Source organism: Capra hircus, chromosome 1 (genome assembly GCF_001704415.2).
Source record: "Capra hircus breed San Clemente chromosome 1, ASM170441v1, whole genome shotgun sequence".
Lineage (NCBI taxonomy): Eukaryota > Metazoa > Chordata > Mammalia > Artiodactyla > Bovidae > Capra > Capra hircus.
In genome coordinates this window covers 141,303,407-141,329,433 of record NC_030808.1, presented here as the reverse complement: position 1 = coordinate 141,329,433, position 26,027 = coordinate 141,303,407, and the positions used below count along the sequence as shown (strand labels likewise).

The 26,027-nt window shown below is 50.2% G+C and overlaps 1 protein-coding gene across 2 annotated transcripts in view; it reads left to right on the top strand.

The window, feature by feature from the left end:
* The window catches only part of TMPRSS2 (transmembrane protease, serine 2), a 49,915-nt gene continuing 24,147 nt past the window's right edge, over positions 260 to 26,027 (top strand). The window contains exons 1-7 of one of the 2 annotated variants that reach the window (XM_005675629.3): positions 260 to 394; positions 9,853 to 9,923; positions 13,150 to 13,372; positions 19,285 to 19,371; positions 20,055 to 20,168; positions 22,635 to 22,761; positions 23,879 to 23,989. In XM_005675629.3, the coding sequence (XP_005675686.1) occupies positions 9,909 to 9,923; positions 13,150 to 13,372; positions 19,285 to 19,371; positions 20,055 to 20,168; positions 22,635 to 22,761; positions 23,879 to 23,989 (677 nt within the window). In that variant the 5' untranslated portion in view covers positions 260 to 394; positions 9,853 to 9,908. The remainder of the gene's footprint in view (positions 395 to 9,852; positions 9,924 to 13,149; positions 13,373 to 19,284; positions 19,372 to 20,054; positions 20,169 to 22,634; positions 22,762 to 23,878; positions 23,990 to 26,027) is intronic. The other variant, XM_013966670.2, reaches the window with a different exon arrangement.

The window sequence follows — 26,027 nt, the reverse complement described above, 5'->3', positions numbered from 1 at the left end:
GTCCCGGGGAATGCGGGAGGGAGGCGCGCTCCTCCCCAGCCCTAGACTGCCCGCCGGGGATGGAAGCGTCCCACGAGCTCCCTCTGGGTCCCTCCAGGAGCGCGTGCCGGGCTTTCCCTGGAGGAAACTCCTCCTCTCGCCGCCTTCGCCCCGACCAACCCAGCCCGGGACAGCCGTTCCGGTCCGTCCCCTCCCTCTGCCCGAGGTGACCCGGGACCGGCGCTTGGGGGTGTTGCCCTGGGCGCTCGGACACCGCCTCCCAGGATTAAAGCGAGAGCCGGGGAGGATCGGGGACTCCGAGCTGGGCCGAGGAAGAAGCGAACTCCAGAGGAGGCAGAGGAGAAGGAGGAGGAAGAAGGGCTGAGGGGAGGGGAGCTGCCCCGGAGGGCAGCAGGTAAGTGGCTCGCGCGACGGGTTCTCTGTGCTGGAGATCGCGGGAGCAAGGGAGTACCTGGGCGCCCGGACTGGGTGGGAGTAGCGGGATGTGAAGCCAGGTGTGAGCAGCTTCGGCCCGGTGGGTCCGTCCTCCAGCCGTCGGGACGCACTGGGCTGAGCCGTGCAAAGCGACCTGCGTGAGGTCGGGAGGGTTCCGCGCGCCCGGGACGCGTTGGCGCGGGGGTCAGAGGCCCCCCGGCTGCTCTGTTGGCATCACTGGGTTGGTGCAGGCTACTCTGCCGGTCCTTAGCCAATTGGTAGCCGGAAAGGTGCCTTGGAGTGGGTCCCCTTGGCTGAAATCGGCTCATGCTCCCCTGGCCCCTTTAGCTCCTAGTTGGGAACGAGGGGTGCGCATTTTCCCTTCGGGGACGAGGAGGGAGGGAGGGTTGTCCATCCGCTTCTTTGTTTCGGGAAAATCTCTGCAGCCTCGTAGTGTTACCTGAACTCCTGTTTCTTGGTTCCCTCCCAAAGTGGGGAGAAACTGGAAACTCTCGGAGATGCCGGGAGCGATAACGCCGGCGCGGCGGTGACTGGCCTGGAGGGCCTCCGGGCGAGGTGCGAACCACTCGGTGGCCCCAGGAAGGCAATTCCCACAACCCTGGCCCCAATGCGGCGACCCGGAGGCTACGATCAGGGCTGGACCGCCTGTACAGCCGGCAACGCCCCCGCCCCCGCTCCGGTCCCCCGAGCTTCCAGTGCCGGAAGGAGCGGTCCTGGTCTCTCGGCGCTCATTCCATGCCAGGGACAAGGCCGGACACCTGGGCGCTTCGGTCCACCGCATGCCATCCGGCAGGACCCCGGGCCGTGGCACCGCGGCTGAACGTACCAGCTTGGCAGTGGACACCGATAAGAATTGCCTTATGGCCCCAAATTTCGCGCTTCCAGGCCCCAGAGGGGAAGCACGGGTTGAGGGCGGCCGCCTGCCCTGGCCTGCGCCCCGGCTTTTGGGAAGGGCCCACCACGCCGGTGATCCCAAATCCGGAATTCCGTTTCGGACGCGCAGGTGGCTGCGGGCCAGTCAGGTGGAAGCCCAGTGGATAGTTTGGGAGGGAAAAGAGAGCGACTCGAGACCTGCCTGTCGGGCAGGGGTCACCCGGGGCTCTGCCTCGAGCCTGCGAATCCCGCCCGATTGCCGCTAGATTCAGACCCGCGTGGTAGGCGCCCTGGGCTCGGGCTGTAGAGAGCCAACAAACTGATGGAAAATTACAAAGGCTACTAAGGAGAGCTTCAAGGTGTTTAGAAAACCTGAAGTGAGGGGAGGGTTGTTGACTTAGCCTGGGAGGTCTCGGAAGGTTCTCCAGGAAGTGGGGACGGAGCCAATCTCCCCTGGAGGAGGGCGGGGCCGGGAGTGGGAGCCCGGCTTACATGAACCGGCTTCCTGGGGGCGCAGGTGCTGCTGTTGCTGCTGCTGAGTGAGGTGCAGGGGTTGGGGGCCCAGGGAGGCGGTGGAAGTTTGCTCCCACTTTCCACAGCTTTTCCGGAGGTTGGCCTGCCTGCAACCCCCGACCACCGCCAACCTTACTGGACCCTTGAGGTCAATGTGAGAGGCCAGGGCACCACCAGCAAGGCCACACCACAGGAGTCAGGGAGCTGCGGTGGGGGCTCTGCCTGGAGATTGGCTATGGACACTTCCCTCTCCGTTTTAAAACCGTGAGCTGGCTAGCAGCAGGAGCCCTTTGTTCCTGACTGGGAGGTTTGTTTGTTTGATCCCCAGCCATGCCTTTCTTATTGACTCCTCCAAGGTCAGTCTTTTTCCTACAAGATTGTGTAGTTGCCTGGAGCCTACAGGGCTCAGAATTGCTTGGTGATTGGCCTCCGCTCACCCTGGGCTGCTCCACCCTGGACTCCTGCTTTAACTGTAGGAGAACATTGGGTTGCACCCCTGTTATCATAGGAACAGCCCATGAGGATGTGGCCTTTACTTTCAACTGGGCATCCTTCCAGGCTCTTTATGATGCATGTAACTCAGTTGTGAGGAACTAAGGCAGACAGGGGAAATAACTTGCCCCAGGCGATCCCATAACCTGTAGGGAGACCAGGGGGGTGCAGGCAGGCCAGATGGCTCCAGGGAGGCTTCGTGAGGCCTGGAATCCTCGTGGGAAAGAGGGTGGCTCTAGGGCCAGGCTGACTTCCTCATGATCCAAGAGCAGAGCCTTTTCCCTTCCCCCTTTCCCTTCCCCCTGCCCCGCTGGCTCTGAGCTGCCCATTTCCAGGGTGACTTGGGCAGGAGATCTTGTACCTTTATGGGGCAGTGCAGAGGGGTGACCATCTCTGGTGATGCGGCCGAGGGTGCAAACGTCTTGGCGGTGAAGCCTACACACGCGAAGGACACTATAATGGTTGTTGCAGAGACTCGACCCAGCCAAGGACACGGGGTCTACCAGGATGTGTAAACCAGGGCTCCAGGCTGGTGCCTCTCACTCTTTTCCACCTAGGCCTTTGGCAGGAGTCCTGGGGGCCTCTGTGACCACTGAGGGTCATTGCCCTGGTTTCAGTTGCTGCATCAGATTCTGATGGAGTAGGAAATCTATTTTTTGAAGCCCTCCAGAATTATGCAATCCTTAGGCATGGAAGTAGGAAAAGGAAAGGTGACTGGGTCAAAGTAGTGTCTGGTCAGCTTTGCTTACTTACGGAGGGGAAGCCGGCTCTGTTGATGTGGGGGTGGGGCACTCAGGGCTCGTCCACCCTCTGCTGCTCTCTCAGCTCTGGGTCTGCTGGGTGGTCTTGCTTCCCACAATTGCTCAGTCTTTGCCGCCCTTCCTGGCACCCCCTAGGGGACCCCCAAGATGAGCTAAGGGGCCTCTGGGGAGGGAATGGGAGGTGTCACACACCTGGGTGCTGAGATGTGAATTGGGCCAGGCTTGGTGAGTCCCTTCCTAGCTTGAGGTTGGGAATCCCTACGTATAGGCCATTTTGGGGGATCTGGCTTGCAAGCCACTCAGGACTGTGGGCCTGGATGTGGGGGAGGGGACTCCCAGTGCCCCTGCCTCCACCATGCCGATGGCCAGCCTGGTCCCAAATGCAGTAGCAGAGGGCTCAGCTGATCACACAGACAGGCCTGAGGAACAACCCTGAGGCAGAACTCGAGATCAGGAGGAAGGGGAGGTAACCTCGGACTTGGTCTGCCCCAGCCACTGGACAGAGGTCCAGAGAAGAGGAACCAGGGGCATGAAAAGTGTCATGGGCAGTCTTAGAGACATCCAGGGAGAATGGTAGGCCCTGATTTTCTGGTGGGCGTGTGGGCAGCTCCCTGAACTGTGAACAGTGTGAATCTTGAAGAGGGCAGGTGACTCAAAGCAGAGCTTTATGCTCTTGTTAGAGGTCAGTCAAGGAGAAGGAGGGAAGGACTTGCCATGAGTGGAAACTCCAGGCGTTTATGTTGTGTGTAGGGGTGGGGTGCAGGAGGGACGAGGGTGCAGAAATGTGATAAGGAAGCAGGGAATGTTTGAAAGGCATGGAGAAGGAAATGGCAACCCACTCCAGTATTCTTGGATTACTGGAGAGAGGAGCCTGGTGGGCTGCAATTCACGGAGTTGCAAGGGGTTGGACATGACTTAGCAAGTGCTGTGCTTAGTCGCTCAGTTGTGTCTGACTCTGTGAAACCCCATGGACTGCAGCCTGCCAGGCTTCTCTGTCCATGGGGATTCTCCAGGCAAGAATACTGGAGTGGGTTGCCCTGCCCTCCTCCAGGGGATCTTCCCAACCCAGGGACTGAACCTAGGTCTCCCACATTGCAGTCGGATTCTCTACCATCTGAGCCACAAAGGAAGCCCTGCAATTCACATTTATTCTTGCAGCTATCTGCAAGTAAACAGCAACAAAAGCTTAAGTCCGGAAGCTTCTGCAAAGGCAGAGTGGACGGAATCATTGGGAGCTCCGTTGGTCTTCTGGTGGACGTCCATTAGAGAAATATTTTCTAGGGAGCTCTGATCTGGAAGATGAGATGAAGCCCAGGCTTTTACGGTGCCTTGTTTGGATGTCACCTCACATCAGCATTGCTTTAAGCTCCCTGCTTTCGGAAGGGCCCACCTGGCAGGGCAAGCACCTGGCCTCATCTGAGACTTGATCTGAACACTAGGCATGTGGAGTCTGTGTTTTCTAGGGATACATTTGTGTTTCTGATCACAAAAGATAAAAGATCATGTCTGGCCTCTCAGCGAAAGCCCAGTTTGGTTCTAGAATGTGCTGTAGACACAGCCTTCCAGCGTTGGATCAAACTTTTTTTTTTTTTGGTTTGAGGAACTGTTTCTCACAAGGGAAACCAGTGGATACTGAAACTTCCTCATTGTTGGAACTTGGTTTTCCTGGATTGAGTTAAATCTGCCCTCCTGATATTTCTGAACTTTTTGATCCTGAGTTCTTCCTTTGGATCTTCACACAAAAAAATTGAGTTCTTTTCCCACACATCAGTCCCTTAGCTACTGCCATTATGTTATTCTGGAGGGCTCATCGTGTGATGGGCATGGTGTTAGGCCATGAACACACTTAATCTGGACAAAACCCCATTTATCTGCTATCTTTGGGTCAGGAAGATCCTCTGGAGAAGGAAATGGCAACCCATTCTGGTATTCTTGCCTGGGAAATCCCATGGACAAAGGAGCCTGGCGGGCTAGAGTTCATGGAGTCGCCAAGAGTTGGACATGACTGAAGTGACTCGGCACGCATTGCCTGCACGCATGCCCATTTCACAGATCGACTCAGGCAAGTTCTTCGAACCTTAGACAGTGGCTTTTGTACTTTATCGCGGAACAGGCAACCTCTCCAGCCTGCCTGCTGGCATTCGGTCAGCTCTGTGCACCTGGACCTGTAAGGTCACTCACACCCTCAATTTGGTGTCTGCTTTGTCCAGCTGCAGGCTTTCTGGCTCTCTCTGTCTTAAATTTCATCTTACTCATTTGGCCTTTGGGATGCCAAAAAAAAAAAAAAAAATTGGAACACTTTCTGTGTATGGTACAAAACTAGACTGAAAGAAAAAGGACCAGATTCAATTCCTGCCCTAAAAAGTTTGCAATCTCGTTTGGACAATGAGGCATTCATAGAAAAAGAAACTTGGATGATGTAGGCAGTACCTCTCCTGAGCGGCTCTCTCCCTCCCTCTGTCTTTCTCCTTCCTGCATCAGTCACTGTGTGTGCCATTTCTCTGATAGTCTTATATTTGTTTACGTTGAACTGTTAATTAAATCCACCACTGTCTCTGTTAACTTCCCTCTCACAGTGCATTTTGTCCCCAAATGGGATATGAAAACCTCTCCAAATGTAAGGTGATTGTGTGCAGCGGCTGAGACGTAAGGGGCTCCATTGATCATGGACCCTCAGATAGGGAGTATCTGTTGGTGGTGTTTGCTTTGGAGTTTGAAGAAGGCACACCGAATTCGAGGTCAGGAAGGTGGGGTTTCTTCCACCCGTCACACCTCATCACACGACTGGCGTCTGGAAGGCATTAGAACGGGCCCGGTGCAGGCGCCCATTCATGGATGATGTGTGAGGGGAAGTCAGTGGAGCCTTCATAATAGGGAAAACCCCTGACTCCTGTGTGGGCATTGGTATCTACCTCTCTGACCTCATTTCCACTGGTTTGGTAGTTTTCAAAATAAATCTCCAGCAAATGTGTTCTGAGGTCCAGAGTAAAGATACTGTAAGGAGGGACCCTCCTTGTCTAGAAATAGCTTCATCACGTCATGGGAGACAGGTGCTATTCCACAAAATCGTCCTGTTGAGTGGTGGCCCGGCAGGTGACTTGAGGCTCGAGTCAGTCCCCTGAAAGGAGAGCCCAGGGTGGCCTGGGACAGTCAGGCTCTGCTGTGTGACTCAAGTGGGCGACATTGAAGTGGACGCGTGCCAGGAGCAAGCAGCAGGGCAGAGCTTCGTCACGCATGAGTCTCGGTCACTTTGGGGAAAAGCGTTTCCCTGAGGCTGGCTTTCCGGAATCAAGAGCACTCACGGGTGTCCTCTGATGACCAGAGAGAACATTCGAGAGGCGGTGTTGTCTCTGCCATCTGGACTGTCTTGTTCCTTTCAGAAACCAGCTAAAGAGTGTTGCTACCTCATATGGGAGTGGAATTGCCTGTTTGGGAAATTAATCGCACAGAACGTGAGCCCCTGGTCTTTTTGGACAGCAGTGCGTCTCCATCAGATCTGGGCCCAGGGGAGACCTTTCTTCCTGGCTTTGTCTCTGGCCACCGAGAGTTAGGCTTTCCTGGCAGTTCAGATGGTAAAGAATCCGCCTGCAGTGCAGGAGATTTGGGTTCAACCCCTGGGTCAGGAAGATCCCCTGGAGGAGGGAATGGCAACCTACTCCAGTATCCCCCCTGCAGCATTCCATAGACAGACGAGCCTGGCAGGCTACAGTCTATGGGGTTTTGAAGCGTTGGACATGACTGAGTTACTAACACACACACACTGACAGTTAGGAGCACTCTGACTCGTCTTCTCTTCCAGAGTCCGTGGCAGCCCGTCTGGGCTCATTTGGTGTCCTGGGTCCTTAGGATCTGCCAGCTGTGGGATCTCTGGGTGAGAGAGGATTGTGCAGTAGTTATTTCTGGGTCCTGGGTGTATAGGGGCCAATTCACAGCTGCGGCTCCCAGTGCCCCTGAGCTCCTGGCTTCCTGGTCTCACTGTGTGGGATCTTGAATGACTGGGGAGCGTGGATTTCGGGCACTGATTCATCACTCCTTTCAGAGGGCTCTCAAACTGGGAAAGCTGCCAGTGAGATCGGATTTTCATTTCCTGAAACTCCAACCAAACCTATAACTGGTGAGATAGCTCAGAGGCCCGGGGAGTGCCTGCCACTGAGGGCAGAGAAACCAGGGCTGAGAACCTCGGCCGGGGCAGGACTCATCTGAAACTAATCCGAGGAAGGTGCCAGCTTTTCCTGCTTAGATGAGAGGATTCTGTCCTGCTGTCAAGTCTCAGAAACGTCTCTCGTTACAGAGCCGAAGTAGGAAAGGTTATTAATACGTGATCATCACATCCACGTAAAGATGTAAAACATCATGTATATTCTACATGTTAATCTCGTCTTCCTGTGTATGGTCAGGTTTTTTTCCTCATACCTGGAACCATGTTGACTCTTTTTTAATCTTAAAAAATCTCAAAGCTGTCAGCACTAACTGGTTCTTTTATCTTTACATGAAAAGTAAATGAATGACCTGGTACATCTTTCTTGTGACTTGTTCAACAAGTTTTCCTGAGATTAAACACCCTTACTTATATTTTTATGTATCCAAGTTAATGTTTGAGGGTTTTTTTTTTGTGTGTGATGTGTAACGAGTCAAGTAATAATTTTGCTTGGGACTCGGAGAGCCAGTGCCAGCAGGAGCTCCAGTGGGTTTTTCAGAGCTGGTGGATTTCTTGTTGGTATCTTGGGCATTCTTTGCAGATACAGATCTGCGAATCTATAAATGCTGCCAATCAGGCCCATCCTGCTTCTATGGGCTGTTCAACGTTTATCAGCTTTATGATCAATTTTAAGAGCTTCCCATGTGGTACTAATGGTAAAGAATCCGCCTGTCAATGCAGGAGACTCAAGAAATATAGGTCCGATCCCTGGGTCAGGAAGATCCCCTGAAGTAGAGATGGCAGCCCTCTCCAGTAGTCTTGCATGGAAGATTTCATGGACTGGGGACCCTGGTGGGCTACAGAGTCGGCTCTGTATGTATAGCCTTGATGTACTCCTTTCCCAGTTTTGAACCAGTTGGTTGTTCCATGTCTGGTTCTAACTGTTGCTTCTTGACCTGCATACAGGTTTCATAGGAGGCAGGTAAAGTGGTCTGGTATCCCCATCTGTTTAAGAATTTTCCACAGTTTTCCTCCTTAGGTAGGTTTATTCCTTAGGTATTTCATTCTTTTTGTTGCAATGGTAAATGAGATTGTTTCCTTAATTTCTCTTTCTGATCTTTCATTGTTAGTATGTTGGACTGCAAGTGATTTCTGTGTATTAATTTTGTATCCTGCGACTTTACTGAATTCATTGAGTGGTTCTAATAGTTTTCTGGTGGCATCTATAGGGTTTTCTATGTACAGTAAGAATCATGCCATCTGCAAACAGCGACAGTTTCACTTCTTCTTTGCCAATTTGGATTCCTTTTATTTCTTTTTCAACCCTGTGTTGGGTGCCACTGTTATCCTCTCCCCCTCCTTTTTTTTTTTTTAAACAGGTTTGTAAACAATATGTTACACTGTGCAAAAACCTCTTATACTAAGTAAATACCAAACTACATTCTTCTGAAAGATGTTTCTAGTATGTCTTAGATAACTTCTGTATTATGTACAGTGAAACCACTTTTAAAAAGCAGTGACTTAGGCAAACCGACCCTACTGATTCGTTAAACCATTTCCCCGTTTTACAGACGACGAAACCGAGGCCCGGAAGCCTTATTAGACTCACCCCCAGGTCATGGCTAGTGTGAGTGAGTTTGGTTTGGATCCAGAGTCTGGTCCCAGGAGTCATGGGCTCAGCCATCCTGCCTTGCTGCCCTTACCGGCTGTGCACCAGGCACTTTACAGATGAAAGATGCTCTGACCAGATCTGCCAGCTTTGAAGCCCGGAGCTTTCTCACCCGGGACAGGTCCTGTGGATGGGTGATTGTGAAGGCTGCTTCTTGGAGTTACTGTTTGATCAATTCAAGGTAGCCAGGAGTGGTGGACAAAAGCCATTGTTTGCTTATGATGGGAAGAGTGACATCAGATGGGCCTTTACTATAAAGCTTTTTATGTTGATGGTCTTCCTTGATACCACTGTTCAGAAACGTCTGCAAACAAAGTGACCAAGGGCTTTATTTTTCATGACCAATTTCCTTATATATTGATAAGCGTTTTGTATAAGGCTTCCCAGGTGGCTCAGTGCTAAAGAATCTACCTGCCAATGTAGGAGATACAGAAGACGGTGGGTTCAATCTCTGGGCTGGGAAGATCCCCTGGAAGAGGAAATGGCAACCCACTCCAGTATTCTTGCTTGAAAAGTCTCTTGGACTGATATCCTTAGAAACCACTCAAATGGTTAGTCCTGGATTTCCTTCTTTTCTGGATTTGGGAATAGTAAGTGGAGTATCAAGTGAATTTAAATGTGTTTATAGAATTTTTATACATTTGTGTTGATTAAGGTTGCAGCGACTCCATGTGGCTTATTTGTATGTGTGTGTGTGTTGTTGTTGTTTTCTGCTTTTAAAAATTTATTTATTTTTAATTGAAGGATAATTGCTTTACAGTATTGTGTTGGTTTCTGCCAAACATCAACATGAATCATCCATACGTATACATGTCTCCTCCCTCTTGAACTTCCCTCTCACCTCATATGGCTTGTTCAGGTTCTTTCCCATCTCATCTCCCGCAAACTCACCGGCACAGAAGCAAACTCACCGGCACAGAAGCAAACTCACCGGCACAGAAGCAAAACAGTCCTGTCATTCTTTCCTCTAGGTCAACTCGATCGTTCCAAATACCTCCCTTTACCCGATGCTGCTGATAACATCAGGATGGCTTTAAACTCAGTAAGTGGTTAATCATTACCTCCCTGGCCTTGCCCTGTCCTGGGTTCCTTCTGCTCTTTCCAGTGGCGGCGTGTGCTGGTCAGCACTGTCAGAGCTGCTTGCTGGATGCCTGTGCCGCTTGGGATGCTGTGAAGGCATTCTGGGGCTCAAGGGTGATCAGGAGTGGGGCAGGGGGAGCCGCGTGGCAGTTGTACAGTTGCAGGGGTTGTGTGGGTGATGAGGTTCTTCCTGCTTTGATCAGCATGGAGCAGGGGGCAGGGGTGAGATGTGGGGACAGAGGCAGGATGGTGGTGAGAGGGAGTGTGTGTGTGTGTGTGTGTGTTAGTCACCCAATCATGTCTGACTGTTTGTGACCCCATGGACTGTGTGTGGCCCACCAGGTTCCTCTGTCCATTGTATTCTCCTGGCAAGAATACTGGAGTGGGTTGCCGTTTCTTTTCTAGGGGATCTTTCTTACCCAGGGATTGAACACGGGTCTCCCACATTGCAGGACAATTCTTTCCCAGTTAAAAGAGTGTGCCTGTGACACCAGTGGCCAGCCAAGCACAGTGTAGCCTCACTTACTGGAATCCTGGGAGAGGCCATAGCTGAAGCAAAGGGCTGGCCGCCCCCTCCTGAAACACCCCCCCAAACACACACTTTGGATACAAATGTACCTTACATTTGAGCCTCTTGATGAAAGTGAAAGAGGAGAGTGAAAAAGCTGGCTTAAAACCCAACATTCAAAAAACGAAGATCATGGCATCCGGTCCCATCACTTCATGGCAAATAGATGGGGAAACAATGGAAATAGTGACAGACTTTGTTTTCTTGGGTTCCAAAATCACTGCAGATGGTGAGTGCAGCCATGAAATTAAAAGATGCTTGCTCCTGGGAAGAAAACTTATGACCAACCTAGACAGCATATTAAAAAGCAGAGACATTACTTTGCCAACAAAGGTGAAAGAAAGAAAAGAAAAGATGTGCCAACAAAGGTCCATCTAGTCAAATCTGCGGTTTTTCCAGCGGTCATGGACGTGCAAGTTGGACCATAAAGAAAGCTGAACACTGAAAAATTGATGCTTTTGAACTGTGGTGTTGGAGAAGACTCTTGAGAGTCCCTTGGACTGCAAGGAGATCCAACCAGGCAATCCAAAAGGAAATCAGTCCTGAATACTCATTGGAAGGACTGTTGCTGAAGCTGAAACTGTAATACTTTGGCCGCCTGATGCAAAGAACTGACTCATTGGAAGAGACCCTGATGCTGGGAAAGACTGAAGGCGGGAGGAGAAGGGGACGACAGAGGATGAGATGGTTGGATGGCATCACTGACTCGATGGACATGAGTTTGAGCAAGTTCCAGGAGTTGGTGATGGACAGGGAAGCCTGGTGTGCTGTAGTCCATGCGGTCGCAAAGAGTCGGACGCGATTGAAACTGAACTGACTGGCTGGCTGTACCTTCCCCATCGCATCTCACTTATCTTACATTTAGATTACTAAAAGTTGTGGTTGACAACAGAGGTCTCTCTATTTGGAAAACAGACCTTTGCTTGCCCCATTCCTGTATTTGATAGTTTCCATCGGATCCTTTTAAAATTCCAAACCCACGGTACAGGAACTCACAGGGTCAGACCGCTGTGCCCGCTGCCGCCTTTCCTGGGAAGGTCAGCGTGTTCTCAGATGCTTCAGATGGAGACCTGTTCCGCTTTTTGGCCTCTGGCTTCCTCATTTAGATGAGAGATTACCTTCTGTTTTCCCTTTCTGTTACTGCTCTGATGTTGGGTGCAGTCTTCGGACTCTGGAAGGGGCACGTTGGTGAGTTATTAAACTCAAGATTGGCTCACTGTTTTCTAACCTCGCTGCCCTGGAGGCCTCATTTAAAATTCTCAGCATTAAGTCGCCTATGCTCAGAATACTAGTCTTCTCGGAGCTCTCAGACAGCCAGGAACAAGAGGAGGCGTTACTGAGTGGGGAGGAGTGTTGCAAGTGGACATTTAGATAAGAGGGCAGGTGTGGCTCCCAGGACGGCCTAGCCAGTGGGTGGGCTGTGGGGGCAGGAGTGGGTCTGAAGCACAGCAATTTCTCAAGCTCCTGGGGTCCCCAGTTGCCTTGGGGGGTTGGGGTTTGGAGAGGGCAGATTTTAAGTAGGCATAAGGGGAGGAGAGAAGTGGGAAAAACAAAGAAAAGAAAAACAACAACAAGTAAAACCAAAATTAAAAGGCAAATGACAAGCTGGAAAATACATTTTAAAGCAAAGATTTACCACTTTCTACATAGAGTATTCACAAAAATTAATTGGTAGAACACTGAGATTTCGGAAAGTTATGACCAACCTAGATAGCATATTAAAAAGCAGAGATATTACTTTGCCAACAAAGGTCTGTCTAGTCAAGGCTATGGTTTTTCCAGTGGTCATGTATGGATGTGAGAGTTGGACTGTGAAGAAAGCTGAGTGCTGAAGAATTGATGCTTTTGAACTGTGGTGTTGGAGAAGACTCTTGAGAGTCCCTTGGACTGCAAGGAGATCCAACCAGTCCATTCTGAAGGAGATCAGTCCTGGGTGTTCATTGGAAGGACTGATGCTAAAGCTGAAACTCCAGTACTCTGGCCACCTCATGCGAAGAGTTGAGTCATTGGAAAAGACCCTGATGCTGGGAGGGATTTGGGGCAGGAGAAGAGGATGACAGAGGATGAGATGGCTGGATGGCATCACCGACTTGAGGCATCACCTCAGGGGCTGGGGTACCGGCTCATTCCCAGACTTCTACATATTTTTTCTTTAGTTTGTTACTCAGTCTCAATGTCAGCCATTTATGTTTTCTTTATTTCAAAAAATGAATAGCAAACAAACAGAACCAAACACTACTGCCAATTAATTGGACACCCTGGTGAGTTTTCATTCTAGGTGAGGTTTGGCATACTTAAAGATGCCCTGGTATCTTTGGTAAAGAATCTGCCTGCAAAGGAGGAGATCCTGATTCAATCCCTGGGTCAGGAAGATCCCCTGGAGAAAGGATTGGCTACCCACTCCAGTATTCTTACCTGGAAAATTCCATGAATATCAGCCTGGCGGGCTATAGGCCATGGGGTTGGGAAGAGTCAGACATGACTGAGTAGCTAAGAGTTTCACTTTCACATAGGAGTCTGCAGTGCTGAACCCATGAATTGACTGAGTGCCGTGGAATGTTTCTTTAAGCTTTGGAATAATTACAGCTTTGTATCATTCATCTTCTTTTTAATCATTTAGGGATCATCACCAGGTGTCGGGCCTTACTATGAGAACCATGGATACCAGCCGGAAAGCTTGTACCCTCAGCAGCTGCCCACGGCTCCCCCTGCCTACGAGGTGTACCCCACTCAGTACTACCCGCCCATGGTGCCCCAGTACACCCCAAGGGTTCAGACGCACGCCTCGACACCTGTAATCTACAGGCAGCCCAAACCTCCGTCCAGGACAGCGTGCACCTCAAGTAGGACCCTTTTTGCTTGTATTTTCTCTAATGGAGCCGAGTTTGGGGTCTGCCTTCTCCAGTGTGCCCTCTGCCCCCACCAGCTTGGTGCCGGCTCTCCTCTGTCTGCAGGGCTGGTGTGCATGCCTCTCCCTTCCGCGTCTCTGCGTCAAAGTTGTGGACCCCGGTTCTCACCTCTCGGGGGCCTTCGGGAGCCTCTTAGCTAGGTGGCGCTATTGTTAAAGAATCTGCCTGCAGGTGCAGGATATGCTAGAGCATTGAATTCGATCCCTGGGTTGGGAAGATCCCCTGGAGGAGGGCATGGCAACCCACTCCAGTATTCTTGCCTGGAGAATCCCGTGGACAGAGGAGCCTGGCGGACTACAGTCCATGGGGTCACACAGAATCGGACATGTCCAAGCGCACAGCACACGTACACAGCAGCTAAGACCTTCATCTCCCACCAACGCTCCTGTACCAGCTTGGCCTGTACCACCCAGGGTGGTCTTTCCAGCCCAGCCTCTCTGAACTGCTTCTTGTCTGTGTGGTTTACCACTGTGTCATCTTGAGTAGATGGTAAGCCCCCAGGGCAGGAAGAAATAGCCTTTCTCTACGTACCCATTTCCTGGATGCTACAAGTCGCGGTCAAAGTGCTTGATGAGTACTGTGTATTCAGTGAAGGAAGTGGCTGGTGGGGTTGTCACCCAGAAGCATCTGCAACATTTTCTCATGGCTTGAAAGGTCTTATAGAGGGTGAGGGACTGCAGGTGGTGTGTCTTCTGCCCACCACCTTAATTCCATGTCTTTCATGCCCTCTCATTTGTCTGCTTTCTTTTTTAGTAGTTCAGACTTCTAGTTGATTAATTAATTGTTTTGGCCCCATTATGCTGCATGCAGGATCTTAGTTTTGGGACCAGCGATTGAACCCGTGCCCCTTGCATCGGAAGCACGGAGTCTTAACCTCTGGACTGCCAGGGAAATCCTTGTCTGCCCTCTTTACATTTCATTTTATCTTCTTTCCGTCCAGATCCCTTCCCTTTGTGCCCCCTCCCCTAGCTTGTAATGCAGGCAAGTTGATGTGGTAAGAACTGCCCGGATAGGACGAGTACAGCCCGTTATATGAGCACAGAGCTAGTATAGGGGCTGGCCCAAGGAACATTTTCATTGATAACATTTTTATTTTATTTTGTGAGAACCACATACCCTCACATACAACTCACACAGTTAAAGATCTATGACAGGGTGAATTTCCATGTGCCAACAACGCACCATAAACAGTGGCATCAGGTTCTATCTGTACCCTTTGAAGATTCCTCTCCTCAGAACTCCCTCAGTTCAGTTCAGTTCAGTCGCTCAGTCGTGTCTGACTCTTTGCAACCCCATGAATCGCAGCACGCCAGGCCTCCCTCTCCATCACCATATCCCGGAGTTTCTTCACGAGCGCCGTCCCTCTTGGATTTCTCTCTCTGTCCTTTCTTGTCTCCCTCATGCTTCACAGATGGCTCTTCCATCCTTCCTTCTCCCGACCGCTACTCTCTTCCATTCCTGTGTCTTCCACACCTTTGTGATGCCTTCTCCTTAATTACTCCTACCCCTTTCCTGTGTGGTTCTCTTTCCCTCCATCAGTTCGTCTTGGTTCAAGAAATTACTTGTCTCTGCACTGATGTCTTTCTGGTGGTGGCTGTTAGATTGAGACTGGTGGCTCCTAATGGGGTGATTTTGGCCCTCAGGGGCATTTGGCGATGTCCAGAGACAGTTTCGGCTGCTGTAACTGGGGTGGGGTTGCTACCAGCATCTATCCGGGAGGCGCCAGTGATGATGCTGAACATCCTCCAGTGCACAGAATGACCACCACCAAGGATGGCCCAGCCAAGATGTCCATGGTACCCAGGCTGAGGACCGGTGGTCTTAACCCCTCATGGTCTTAGCTCATCCTTCCCTAACTCTTGACAACCACTGATTTGTCTCCGTAATTTTGTCTCTAAATTTTAGAGTGTAGAGTTGGAATCATGCAGCAGTACATAGCCTGTCAGAGCCTGACAGTATTTTGCAAGTGACTTAAAAAGCACAAAGTCAAGAGATCCTCAGCAAGAGTACAAGGGACTTTTTTATCTTCCTGGTTCTGTTTGTTTTAGCAAGAGATCTTTCACACTGAACCTTAATACATGTGTTAGCGTTTGGGTTTGGGAGGCTCGAAGGTCAACAATCCTGTGAGGCAAATAGTTGACACTGGTCACAGAAGGGCTACATCAGCCACTGGTAACAACGAAGGTGAGAGGAGAGTGAAAAAAGCTGGCTTGAAACTCAGCATTAAAAAAACTAAGACATGGCATCTGGTCCCATCACTTCACGGTGGATAGAAGGGGAAAAAAGTAGAAGCAATGACAAGATTTTATTTTCTTGTGTTCCAAAATCACCTCGGATGGTGACTGCAGCCATGAATTAGAAGATGCTTGCTCCTTGGAAGGAAAGCTATGACAAGCCTAGACAGTGTATTAAAAAGCAGACATCACTTTGCTGACAGAGGTCCATATGGTCAGAAGCTTCCCTGGTGGCTCAGATGGTAAAAAAATCTGCCTGTAATATGGGAGACCCAGGTTCAGTCTCTGGGTTGGGAAGATCCCTTGGAGAAGGAAATGGCAACCCACTCTAGTACTCTTGCCTGGAGAATCCCATGGACATTGGAGCCTGGAGGGTTGCAGTTCATGGGGTCGCAAAGAGTTGGACACGGCTGAGCGACTAACACACACACATGGTTTTTCCAGTAGTCATGAACAGATGTGAGAGTTCGGCCATAAAGAAGGCTGAGTGCCAAAGAATTGATTCTTTCAAATTGTGCTGGAGAAGACTCTTGAGAGTCCCTGTACTGCAAGGAGATCAAACCAGTCAATCTGAAAGGAATTCAACCCTGAATATTCATTGGGAAGACTGATGCTGAAGCTGAAGCTCCAATGCTTTGGCCACCTGATGCAAAGTGCCGACTCATTGGAAAAGACCCTGATGCTGGGAAAGATTAAAGGCAGGAGAAGAAGGTGGCAGAGGATGAGATGGTTAGATAGCATCACCAACTCAATGAACATGAGTCTGAGCAAACTATAAAGGATAGTGAGGGACTGGGAAGCCTGACATGCTACAGTCCATGGAATTGCAAAGAATCGGACATGGCTTAGGTACTGAACAACAATAACAACAGCAAATGATTAGGTACCCAAATAGGTACAATTGCAAACCAGCACCCAGTCCAGTCTGATCGACCAGACACTGATCCCGAAATAGTTGTCCACCAGCAGTGAGATCTGGGGCCCCCACTGCCCACATTCCTAGCGAAAGCCAGGCAGGTTGCCACCCTGTCCAGGAGAGGTTCAGGACACCTAGTTCAGGATACCCTCTCAACGAAAGGTTCAGGACACCTGGTTTAATATCCTTCTACTCACCAGCATGGTATCTTATCTTGGATACTATGACACACAGGGAAGTCACCCAAAGGGAGAAATCACCCTTTACTGATGGATCAAATTGACCATTTGGAATTTCCGCTGAGCCTCCTTGGCGACCCCACCTTGCCTGCTGCCAGACACATTGACCGTGAACCAAGCCCTGATAACACGTGGCTGGTGTCACATGGCACTCTTCAGACCAGCAGCCGTGACCTCACCCAGGAGCCTGTAGGTCTGAGACTCACCTCCTCTCCCCTAGCTGAGTCAGAATCTCTGGGTAACAGGCTCCGCAGGTGATTCCTAAGCAGGTTTGAGCACAGACTGTGGAATTTGCAGAATGTGGTAACAAAATGAGGGGTGAGGGTTCATGCCCAGGTCCAGTGGTTCGATTGACTCCAGAAACTGGACTTGGTCTGGTGGACTTCTGGAAGGCAAAATGGGCACAGGTGGGGTGCAGGGCCTCCGAATGGGCTCCACCTCTGCCGCCCGGTGTCCTCCTGTAGGCGCTAAGGAGAAGTAGGTTGTATATGAGCCTTGGCCCTGGCTCTCTGCCTGTCCACCCATCTCCCGAGCGAAGCACCGGCCCTGGGGTGCTCTCTGCACAGGAACTGCTGGGGGTGGCGGTGGTGGACGTCTTACTCTGAAGCTTGGCACGACTTGTGGCTTAGGCTCTGACCAACAGCGGCATGTTGGTTTGTTTCGAAATGGCACCCCACTCCAGTACTCTTGCCTGGAAACTGCCATGGACAGAGGAGCCTGGTAGGCTACAGTCCATGGTGTTGCGAAGAAGTGGACACGACTGAGCGACTTCACTTTCACTTTTCACTTTCATGATTGGAGAAGGAAATGGCAACCCACTCCAGTGCTCTTACCTGGAGAATCCCAGGGACGGGGGAGCCTAGTGGGCTGCCATCTATGGGGTCGCACAGAGTCGGACACGACTGAAGTGACTTAGCAGCAGCAGCAGCAGCAGAGGACACTGGTGACCTTGCCCTACAGCTTGCCTTCTTAGCTGAAACGTGAGCGCTGGCGACCCCAGCGCTGTAGATACTCTCTCAGTGATAGATCATCCTTCCTTTTCACGGTCCAGCGTGGCAGCCACTGGCCATGTGGGACTATCGAGCAGTTGAATTTACAGAATGATTTAATATCATTTAACATGAGAATTAATTAAGGTGAAAATAGCCACCCGAGGCCAGTGACTGTGAGTCAGTGAGTCGGTGTGACTCTGGCCCATCCATTCCCTAAACTGCCTTGAGGAAGAGGCTTTTTTCTCTCTGCCTCGAGTATCACTGACACGGAGATGAGAGAACAGCTGTGCTTTGTGGCTTGCAGGATCTTAGCTCCCCAATCAGGGGTCAAACCTGGGCTCCCTGCATTGGAAGCTTGGAGTCTTAACCATTGGACAGCCAGGGATGTCCCTGGAGATGACGATTTGGGGAGTGTTATTATTATTTTGCTTATGCTTGTAGTTACTGGAGCAAGGTATATTTCCTTTATTCAACCAATTTTTTTACATTCATCATTTTTTGGACTATCTTGAGACCAAAAGACTATCTTACTTTTTAAAGAGCTTAACTTCAATGTATGTTTGCTTTATATCACGGCTGCCTGCTTTGGTTCTCCAAAAAGTTAGCTTTAGTTCAACTCTGTGGAAGAAACAAGGCCTCCCAGGATATGTTCCTAAAGAGAAAAGTCACTTTGAAAAAATGGAAATGTAATTGCTTTACAATGTTGTGTTAGTTTTCGCTGTACGACAAAGAGAAGCAGCCTCAAGCGGACATGTGTCCCCTCCCTCATGGCCCTGCCTCTCACCTGGCCCCCACCCCACCCCACCCCTCTGGCCACCGCAGGGCCCCGAGCTGAGCTCCCTGTGCTCTGCTCCTCACCAGCTGTTTCACACGTGCTGGTGTGTATATGTCCACGCTGCTCCCCGTTCGTCCCACTCTCCCTTCCCTCACTGTGTCCGCAAGTCTGTTCTCCGTCTGCATCTCTATTCCTGCCTTGCAGATAGTCTCATCAGCACCGTTTTTCTAGATTCCATAGATATGTTTTAAAATACAATATTTGTTTCCCTCTTTCTGACTTACTTCACAGTCTGTGTGATAGGCTGTGGGTTCATCTGCCTCACTACAGCTGCCTCAATTTCATTCTTTTTATGGCTGAATAATATTTAAGTGTGTAAGTAAGTAAGTAAGTGAAAGTCGCTCAGTCGTGTCCGACTCTTTGCGACCCCATGGATTATACAGTCCATGGAATTCTCCAGGCCAGAATACTGAGGTGGGTAGCCTTTCCCTTCTCCAGGGGATCTTCCCACCCCAGGGATCGAACCCAGATCTCCCACATTGCAGGTGGATTCTTTACCAACTGAGCTATCAGGGAAGCCCCATTTAAGTGTATTATTCCTTGATAAAATACACCATAACAGTAGTGCATGAAATTTGAGAGTCTAGGAAACCAGGTGACTAAGCTGTGTACTCACTGCCTTTCCTGCAGAGACCAAGAAAGCCCTGTGCATCACCTTCACTCTGGCGGCCCTGCTGGCAGGAGCAATCCTCGCTGCCGTCCTCCTCTGGAAGTACAGTAAGTGCGGGCCAGGGCTGAGTTGCCTTGTGCTGGCCCTTCAGCAGCCCTGCTGCCTGGACCGGGGGCCCACCCCCAGCCCCTCATGAAGTTTCCCATCTCTTTCCTGTTTGACTATAAGATGCTTGGAAAACCTTTCTTGGAAGCCGCCAGTCCCGTTGGGGTACTTCCTCCCCTGTGGGTTGTCAAGATCCCATGTCCTTCGTGTGGTATTGACACGTGGGGGAGAAGCGTGTTGAGCTCACCCTGTGCTTTAGGACCCTGTGCTTTAGGGGCCTGGCACTCATGAGCACCCGCACCTCGGGGCACCCCTGTCTCCTGCTTTTCAGGGTACATGGTGGTGGCTGGAGGCCACGCTCCCCAGGGGACTCCTATACCTACAGCCAGGCCTCCTCCAGCAGCCTGGGGTGGGGATCATGGGTCACAGGACTCACCTGTGTGGTGCGGGCGCGGGGAACTGCTGTCCATATCCCAGGTTAGGGATCCGCCTCTGACCGGAAGTAGTACACCTGGGGGATTCACCATTGCTGTGGGCAGCCCCGCTTCCTTTGACATTTGCTGTCAGCAAGGACCCATTCCCTCCTTTTAAAATAGAGGGGGACGGCTTGCTGTCTCTTGTCCCCAGGGCTGGGGGTTTCCTTGGTTTCTCACCTGATGGGCGTCTCCCTCTGTTTCCCTGCAAGTGGAGGACGGGTGCTCAGGGATGGAGTGCGGCTCCTCTGGGACCTGTGTCAGCCCCTCTCTCTGGTGCGATGGCATCCGGCACTGCCCCGGTGGCGAGGACGAGAACCACTGTGGTGAGTGGCAGGGCTGCTTGTGGGAGGGGGCCGCTTGGCTTGGGCACCAGGTGGCCCCCAAAGAGGCCACAGCAAGGCAGGCACACGGTGCCAGGCTTGTATCCCGCACGTCAATCACTCCCCCATCGACTCCATTCCTTGAGGCTGAACCTTGCATGTGAGCCCAGTTTTCAGATGAGAAGATAGGCTCAGAGGGGGTGAGCTCCCACCTGGAGTCACACAGCCAGGGGATGGGAGACCACAGCCTAGGGCCAGGCCACATTCATGCCCCAGCTGCCACAGGATGTGACTAAAACAGCAAACTGTTTAAAATAGCAAGTTGGGAGTGGGCTCTGAGCTTTCTAAGCAAGCTGCTTTTCGGGTGGCCTATGTCTGTTGTCACAGGGTAGACGCTGCTTCTGCTTTTATGTTCAATGACTTTTCCAGTAGCTGTGGGCTTCCCAGGTAGCGCTAGTGGTAAAGAATTCACCTTCCAGTGCAGGAGATGCAAGAAGCATGCGTTCGGTCCATGGTTCGGGAAGATCCCCTGGAGAAGGGAAAGGCAATCCACTTCAGTATTCTTGCCTGGAGAATCCCATGGACAGAGGAGCCTAGCGGATTATAGTCCATGGGGTCGCACAGAGTCAGACACGACTGAGCAACTGAACGCAAAGTAGGTGCAGCAGGGAAATGACGCCTGAGGATGGAGGTTGCCTTGATATCCCCTGAAGGCCCTACCCAAAGCCTGAAGCCTGCTGCATGCTCTGGGAGCCGTTAACTTTGAGTGCAAGTGATGCAGACAGAGGCTGTGCTCAACCCTAGAGCTGTCCATCCTCTGTGGCTGTCCTGGGGAGACGGTTCTCTTTTACACCCCAAGTCCAGGTCAGGGCACCTGTGTGAGACACTGCTGTCCTGCCCGTGGATTCCGCTGCACTGGGAGTTCCTGGAGTTCTCGCCTACAGCAGAGGATTTGCACTTGGCAGACTCACTCACTCGGCAAAGTGTCCACATAGTGCTTTGCCTTTCTGGGTGATGATATATTTGTCACCATTTTCTTAACTAAAGTGGAGAGTTTCTGAGGTTGAGCAGACGTGGTTACTCTATTGGATGGAATGGTGTTTGATGTTGTAATACCTGTGTCCACTCACGTGTCAATAACTCTAGCAAGACCAACTCATGATGTTGCCTGGAGTGACTTTCTCTTCTTAATGTCGAAGTTGTATTTATTTAAATACTATTAAGAGTTAATGTCTTCAAATAGATCAAAATTCAGGAAGTAGCTAAGGGTACAGAGTGAAAAATCTTACCTACCACTTCACATAACGCACTCAAACACAGTCTCATGCTCCAGATACTAATACATACAGTCATACACTGTGAGATTAGATAGAGGACAGGTGCCAGTCTCTGACCCCAGTTCCCAGCACAGGGCTCCTGAGACCATGGCGATTTTCAAGTGGTGAGACCACCTGGTGCATCTTTTGTTCTGGTATTTGGTCCCTGACCCCAGCTCCTGACACTGAGCTCCTAAGGCCCTTGTCATTTCCTGGGTGGTAGAAGGGTCTTTTGTTCTACGAGGTGATTCTGGGTGGCCCCTGAATGGCTCCTGTGGTGCTAGTCACCTCAAAGACTGAGTAGAAGCTTTCAGCCCCTCACCCCACTGTCTTGAAACCACTTTCATGTCAGAAAACCACTGATCCTTCTTCTGTCTCCAGGGTTTTGCCTTTTCCTGAGTGTCGTAGAGTTGTAATCCTACAGGACGCATGCAGCCTTTTCCATCACTGACTGATGTGCGCTTACGCTTCCTCCATGTCTCTTCACAGCCAGGGGGCTCATTTCTCTTTAGGGTTGAATCATATTCCACTGTCTGGATGCCCTTACAGTTGGCTTATCCACTCACATGGTGGATGGAATCGCTCACCACGGAAGCATCAGGAAATGAGCTGGCTGCTCCATGGCGGCCTGAGCCTGGATGTCAGGCCCTAAGCAACCACTAATCTGCTTTCCATCTCCATAGACTTCCTCCTCCAGATGTTTCATAGAAATGGGGTCCTACCGTGTGTGGACCTTTGCCTGGCCTCTTTCAGTCAGGAGGATACCAATCATGTGTGAACGTTCACGCCTGTTGGGTCGTGTCAGTGTTTCATCCCCTTTCATGGAAGAATAACGTCCCACTGTGCGCAAGGACTCATTCTGTGCGTTCCTCCGCTGATGAGCGTTTGGATGTTACCCGCTTTGAGCTCTTGTGAATAATGCTCTCACGGACATGTGTGCACGGTGTCCATTTTTGTCTGAATACCTGTTTTCAGCTCTGTCGGGTGAAGGGCACGTTTTGGGAGGAAAGGCTAGATTCTGGGCATCTCTTGCGTGTAGCTGGGGAGAGGGAGCCAAGCCCTCTGGAGCCTCTGTGTCCGGGGAGGGTGGGGCCCGCGTGAGGCCAGGATGAAGGTCACGGTCTGGGACTCACCGGAGCCTCCCTTCCCGCAGTTCGCCTCTATGGACCGAACTTCATCCTTCAGGTGTACTCCGCCCAGAGGAAGTCCTGGCACCCCGTGTGCCAGGACGACTGGAGTGAGAGCTACGGGAGGGCGGCCTGCCAGGACATGGGCTACCGGTGAGTTCCGAGCCCCTCGTCCTCCCTGGTGATGGTGACAGGCACAGAGCATGGAATCAGTGCGTCTCTCTGCCCCTCTCCGGAAGTGCCAGCCCACGGACACCACACACCTCCGTCTTCTTCCCAAAGCTGCCCCAGGGAACCAGCAGGGGAGCGTGTGCCCCACACCCCCAGCCCCACCTCCTCCTGGGCCTCCATCTGCTCCTGGTTCCTCAAGGCTGTCCAGCGCCGAGGTCACCAGGGTCCCGGGTGCTGGCTGAGGGCCTTGAGAGACTCATTTCCTGAGGAGACTCCAGTGCAAGGTGGAAGCCTTGACTCAGCTCGCCTCCTGGGTGGGGGCTGGAGGTGGGGGGCCAGTGGGGAGGACTGCGGGGGAGGTTGGAGGGAACACATCTGTGACAGCTTCACTGCAGGAGTGCAGGAGGCACTGAGGGCTTTTGAACAGAGAGAGCTGATCACTGGATTTATCCGTAAGAGAATACATCCCTCATGTAGCCACCAGAGAAGGTTCCGGCCAGGAGCTCCTCGGAGCGCGCCTGCCAGCCCGGCCTTCCAGGGAGAGGCTGGGCCATTTTACTGGCCCTGTCTCCTCCTTGGGCGTGTCCCCATGTGACTTCTATGCAATTCTAGCCTGTTCACTCTATGCTAGTTTTCAAAATGAATTATCACCGCATAAAAAAGTTGCCATCTTAGCTAGGGAACTACTTCCAAATTCCACTCTCCCCCTAGTTGAAGTGTGTGTCACTATCAATGACGTAGGGATGTCTCATCATGGTTCAGGGTCTGCATTTTACCACTGGGAGCATTTGGACATGTGGTTACATTATATGTTTGGTTACACTATACGTCCTCGCACATCTATATTCTTACTGCTTTTTTATCCTGATCCAGATTAGATTCGAAACACGACTGATAGAGGACTTTCCCCTGACACTTCAGGGTTATTGGATGGTTATAATGTGGTGTCACTTCATTAGAAGTTGTGTTTTTGTTTTCCAAAATGCTCTTAACCTGCGTGTCGTATAAGAGAAGTACTATGATATAGCTATAGCATAGGGTTTGCAAATGCTCGCAGCAAAACTATTATTTTAAGTAAGACTCTCTGTCTTTTTTTTAGGAATAGTTTTTATTCTAGCCAAGGAATAGCAGATGACAGCGGAGCCACAAGCTTTATGAAGCTGAACATAAGTGCCAACAATATCGATCTCTATAAAAAACTCTACCACAGGTATTTAATTTGCTGATTTCTTTTTTAAAAAATTTGTTTTATTGAAGTATGGGTGATTTACAATGTTGTGTTCATTTCCACCAAACAGCAGAGTGATTCACTTATACAAATACATGCATTCTTTTCCACATTCTTTTCCATGTGATTTATCACAAGATATTGAATATAGTTCCCCGTGGTATACAGTAGGACATTGTTGTTTATATCCATCCTATATGTAACAGTTTGCATCTGCTAATCCTGAAATTCCAGTCCATCTGCTTCTCCCTCCCCTTGGCAACCACAAGTCTGTTTCTACGTCTGTGAGTCTGTTTCATAGGGAAATTCATTTGTTTCATATTTTAGATTCCACATATAAGTGATATCATATAGCATTTGTCTTTCTCTGTCTGGCTTACTTCACCTAGTAGGATCATTTCTAGGTCCATCCATGTTCCTGCAAAAGGAATTGTTTCTTTTCTTCTTATGGCTGAGTAGCATTCCACTGTGTATATGTACCTCATCATCTTCATACGCTCACCGACACGTGGATATTTAGGTTGCCTTCGTGTCTTGACACTGTAAATAGTGCTGCACTGAACACTGGGATGCGTGTATCCTTTTGAATTACAGTTTTGTCTGGGTATATGCCCAGGAGTGGGATTGCAGGATAACATGGCACTTTTATTTTTAGTCTTTTGAGGAATCTCAAAATTAATCAAACTATTCGCATGGGACCACAGCCTTGTCTAACTCAAAAAAACTATGAGGTGTGCCATGTAGGGCCATGATGCATGGGTCATGGTGGAGAGGTCTGACAGAATGTGGTCCACTGGAGAAGAGAATGGCAAACCACTTCAGTATTCTTGCCTTGAGAACCCCGAAAAGGCAAAATGATAGGATACTGAAAGAGGAACTCCCCAGGTCAGTAGGTGCCCAATATGCTACTGGAGATCACTGGAGAAATAACTCCAGAAAGAATGAAGAGACAGAGTCAAAGCAAAAACAACGCCCAGCTGAGGATGTGACTGGTGATGGAAGTAAAGTCTGATGCTGTAAAGAACACTATTGCATAGGAACCTGGAATGTTAGGTACATGAATCACGGTAAATTGGAAGTCGTCAAACAGGAGATGGCAAGAGTGAACATCGACATTTTAGGAATCAGTGAACTAAAATGGACTGGAATGGGTGAATTTAACTCAGGTGACCACTACTGCAGGCAGGAATCCCTTAGAAGAAATGGAGTAACCATCATGGTCAACAAAAGTCAAAAATGCAGTACTTGGATGCAATCTCAAAAAGGACAGAATGGTCTCTGTTCGTTTCCAAGGCAAACCATTCAATATCATAGTAATCCAAGTCTATGGCTCAACCAGTAAAACTGAATTTGAATGGTTCTATGAAGACCTACAAGTCTTTATAGAACTAACACCCCAAAAAGATGTCCATTTCATTATAGGGGACTGGAATGCAAAAGTGGGAAGTCAAGAAACTCCTGGAGTAACAGACAAATTTGGCCTTAGAATATGAAGCAGGGCAAAGGCTAATAGAGTTTTGCCAAGAGAACACACTGGTCATAGCAAAGACCCTCTTTGAACAACACAAGAGAAGATTCTACACATGGACATCACCAAATGGTCAATGCCAAAATCAAATTGATCATATTCTTTGCAGTCAAAGATGGAGAAACTTTACACAGTCAGCAAAAACAAGACTGGGAGCTGACTGTAGGTCAGATCATGAACTCCTTATTGCCAAATTCAGACTTAAATTAAAGAAAATAGGGAAAACCACTAGGTCATTCAGGTATGACCTAAATCAAATCCTTTACGACTATACAGTGGAAGTGACAAACAGCTTCAAGGGATTAGATCTGATAGACAGAGTGCCTGAAGAACTATGGACAGAGGTTTGTGACATTGTACAGGAGGCAGTGATCAAGACCATCCCCAAGAAAAAGAAATGCAAAAAGCAAAAATGGTTGTCTGGAGAGGCCTCACAAATAGCTGAAAAGAGAAGAGAAGCTAACTAAAGGCAAAGGAGAAAAGGAAAGATGT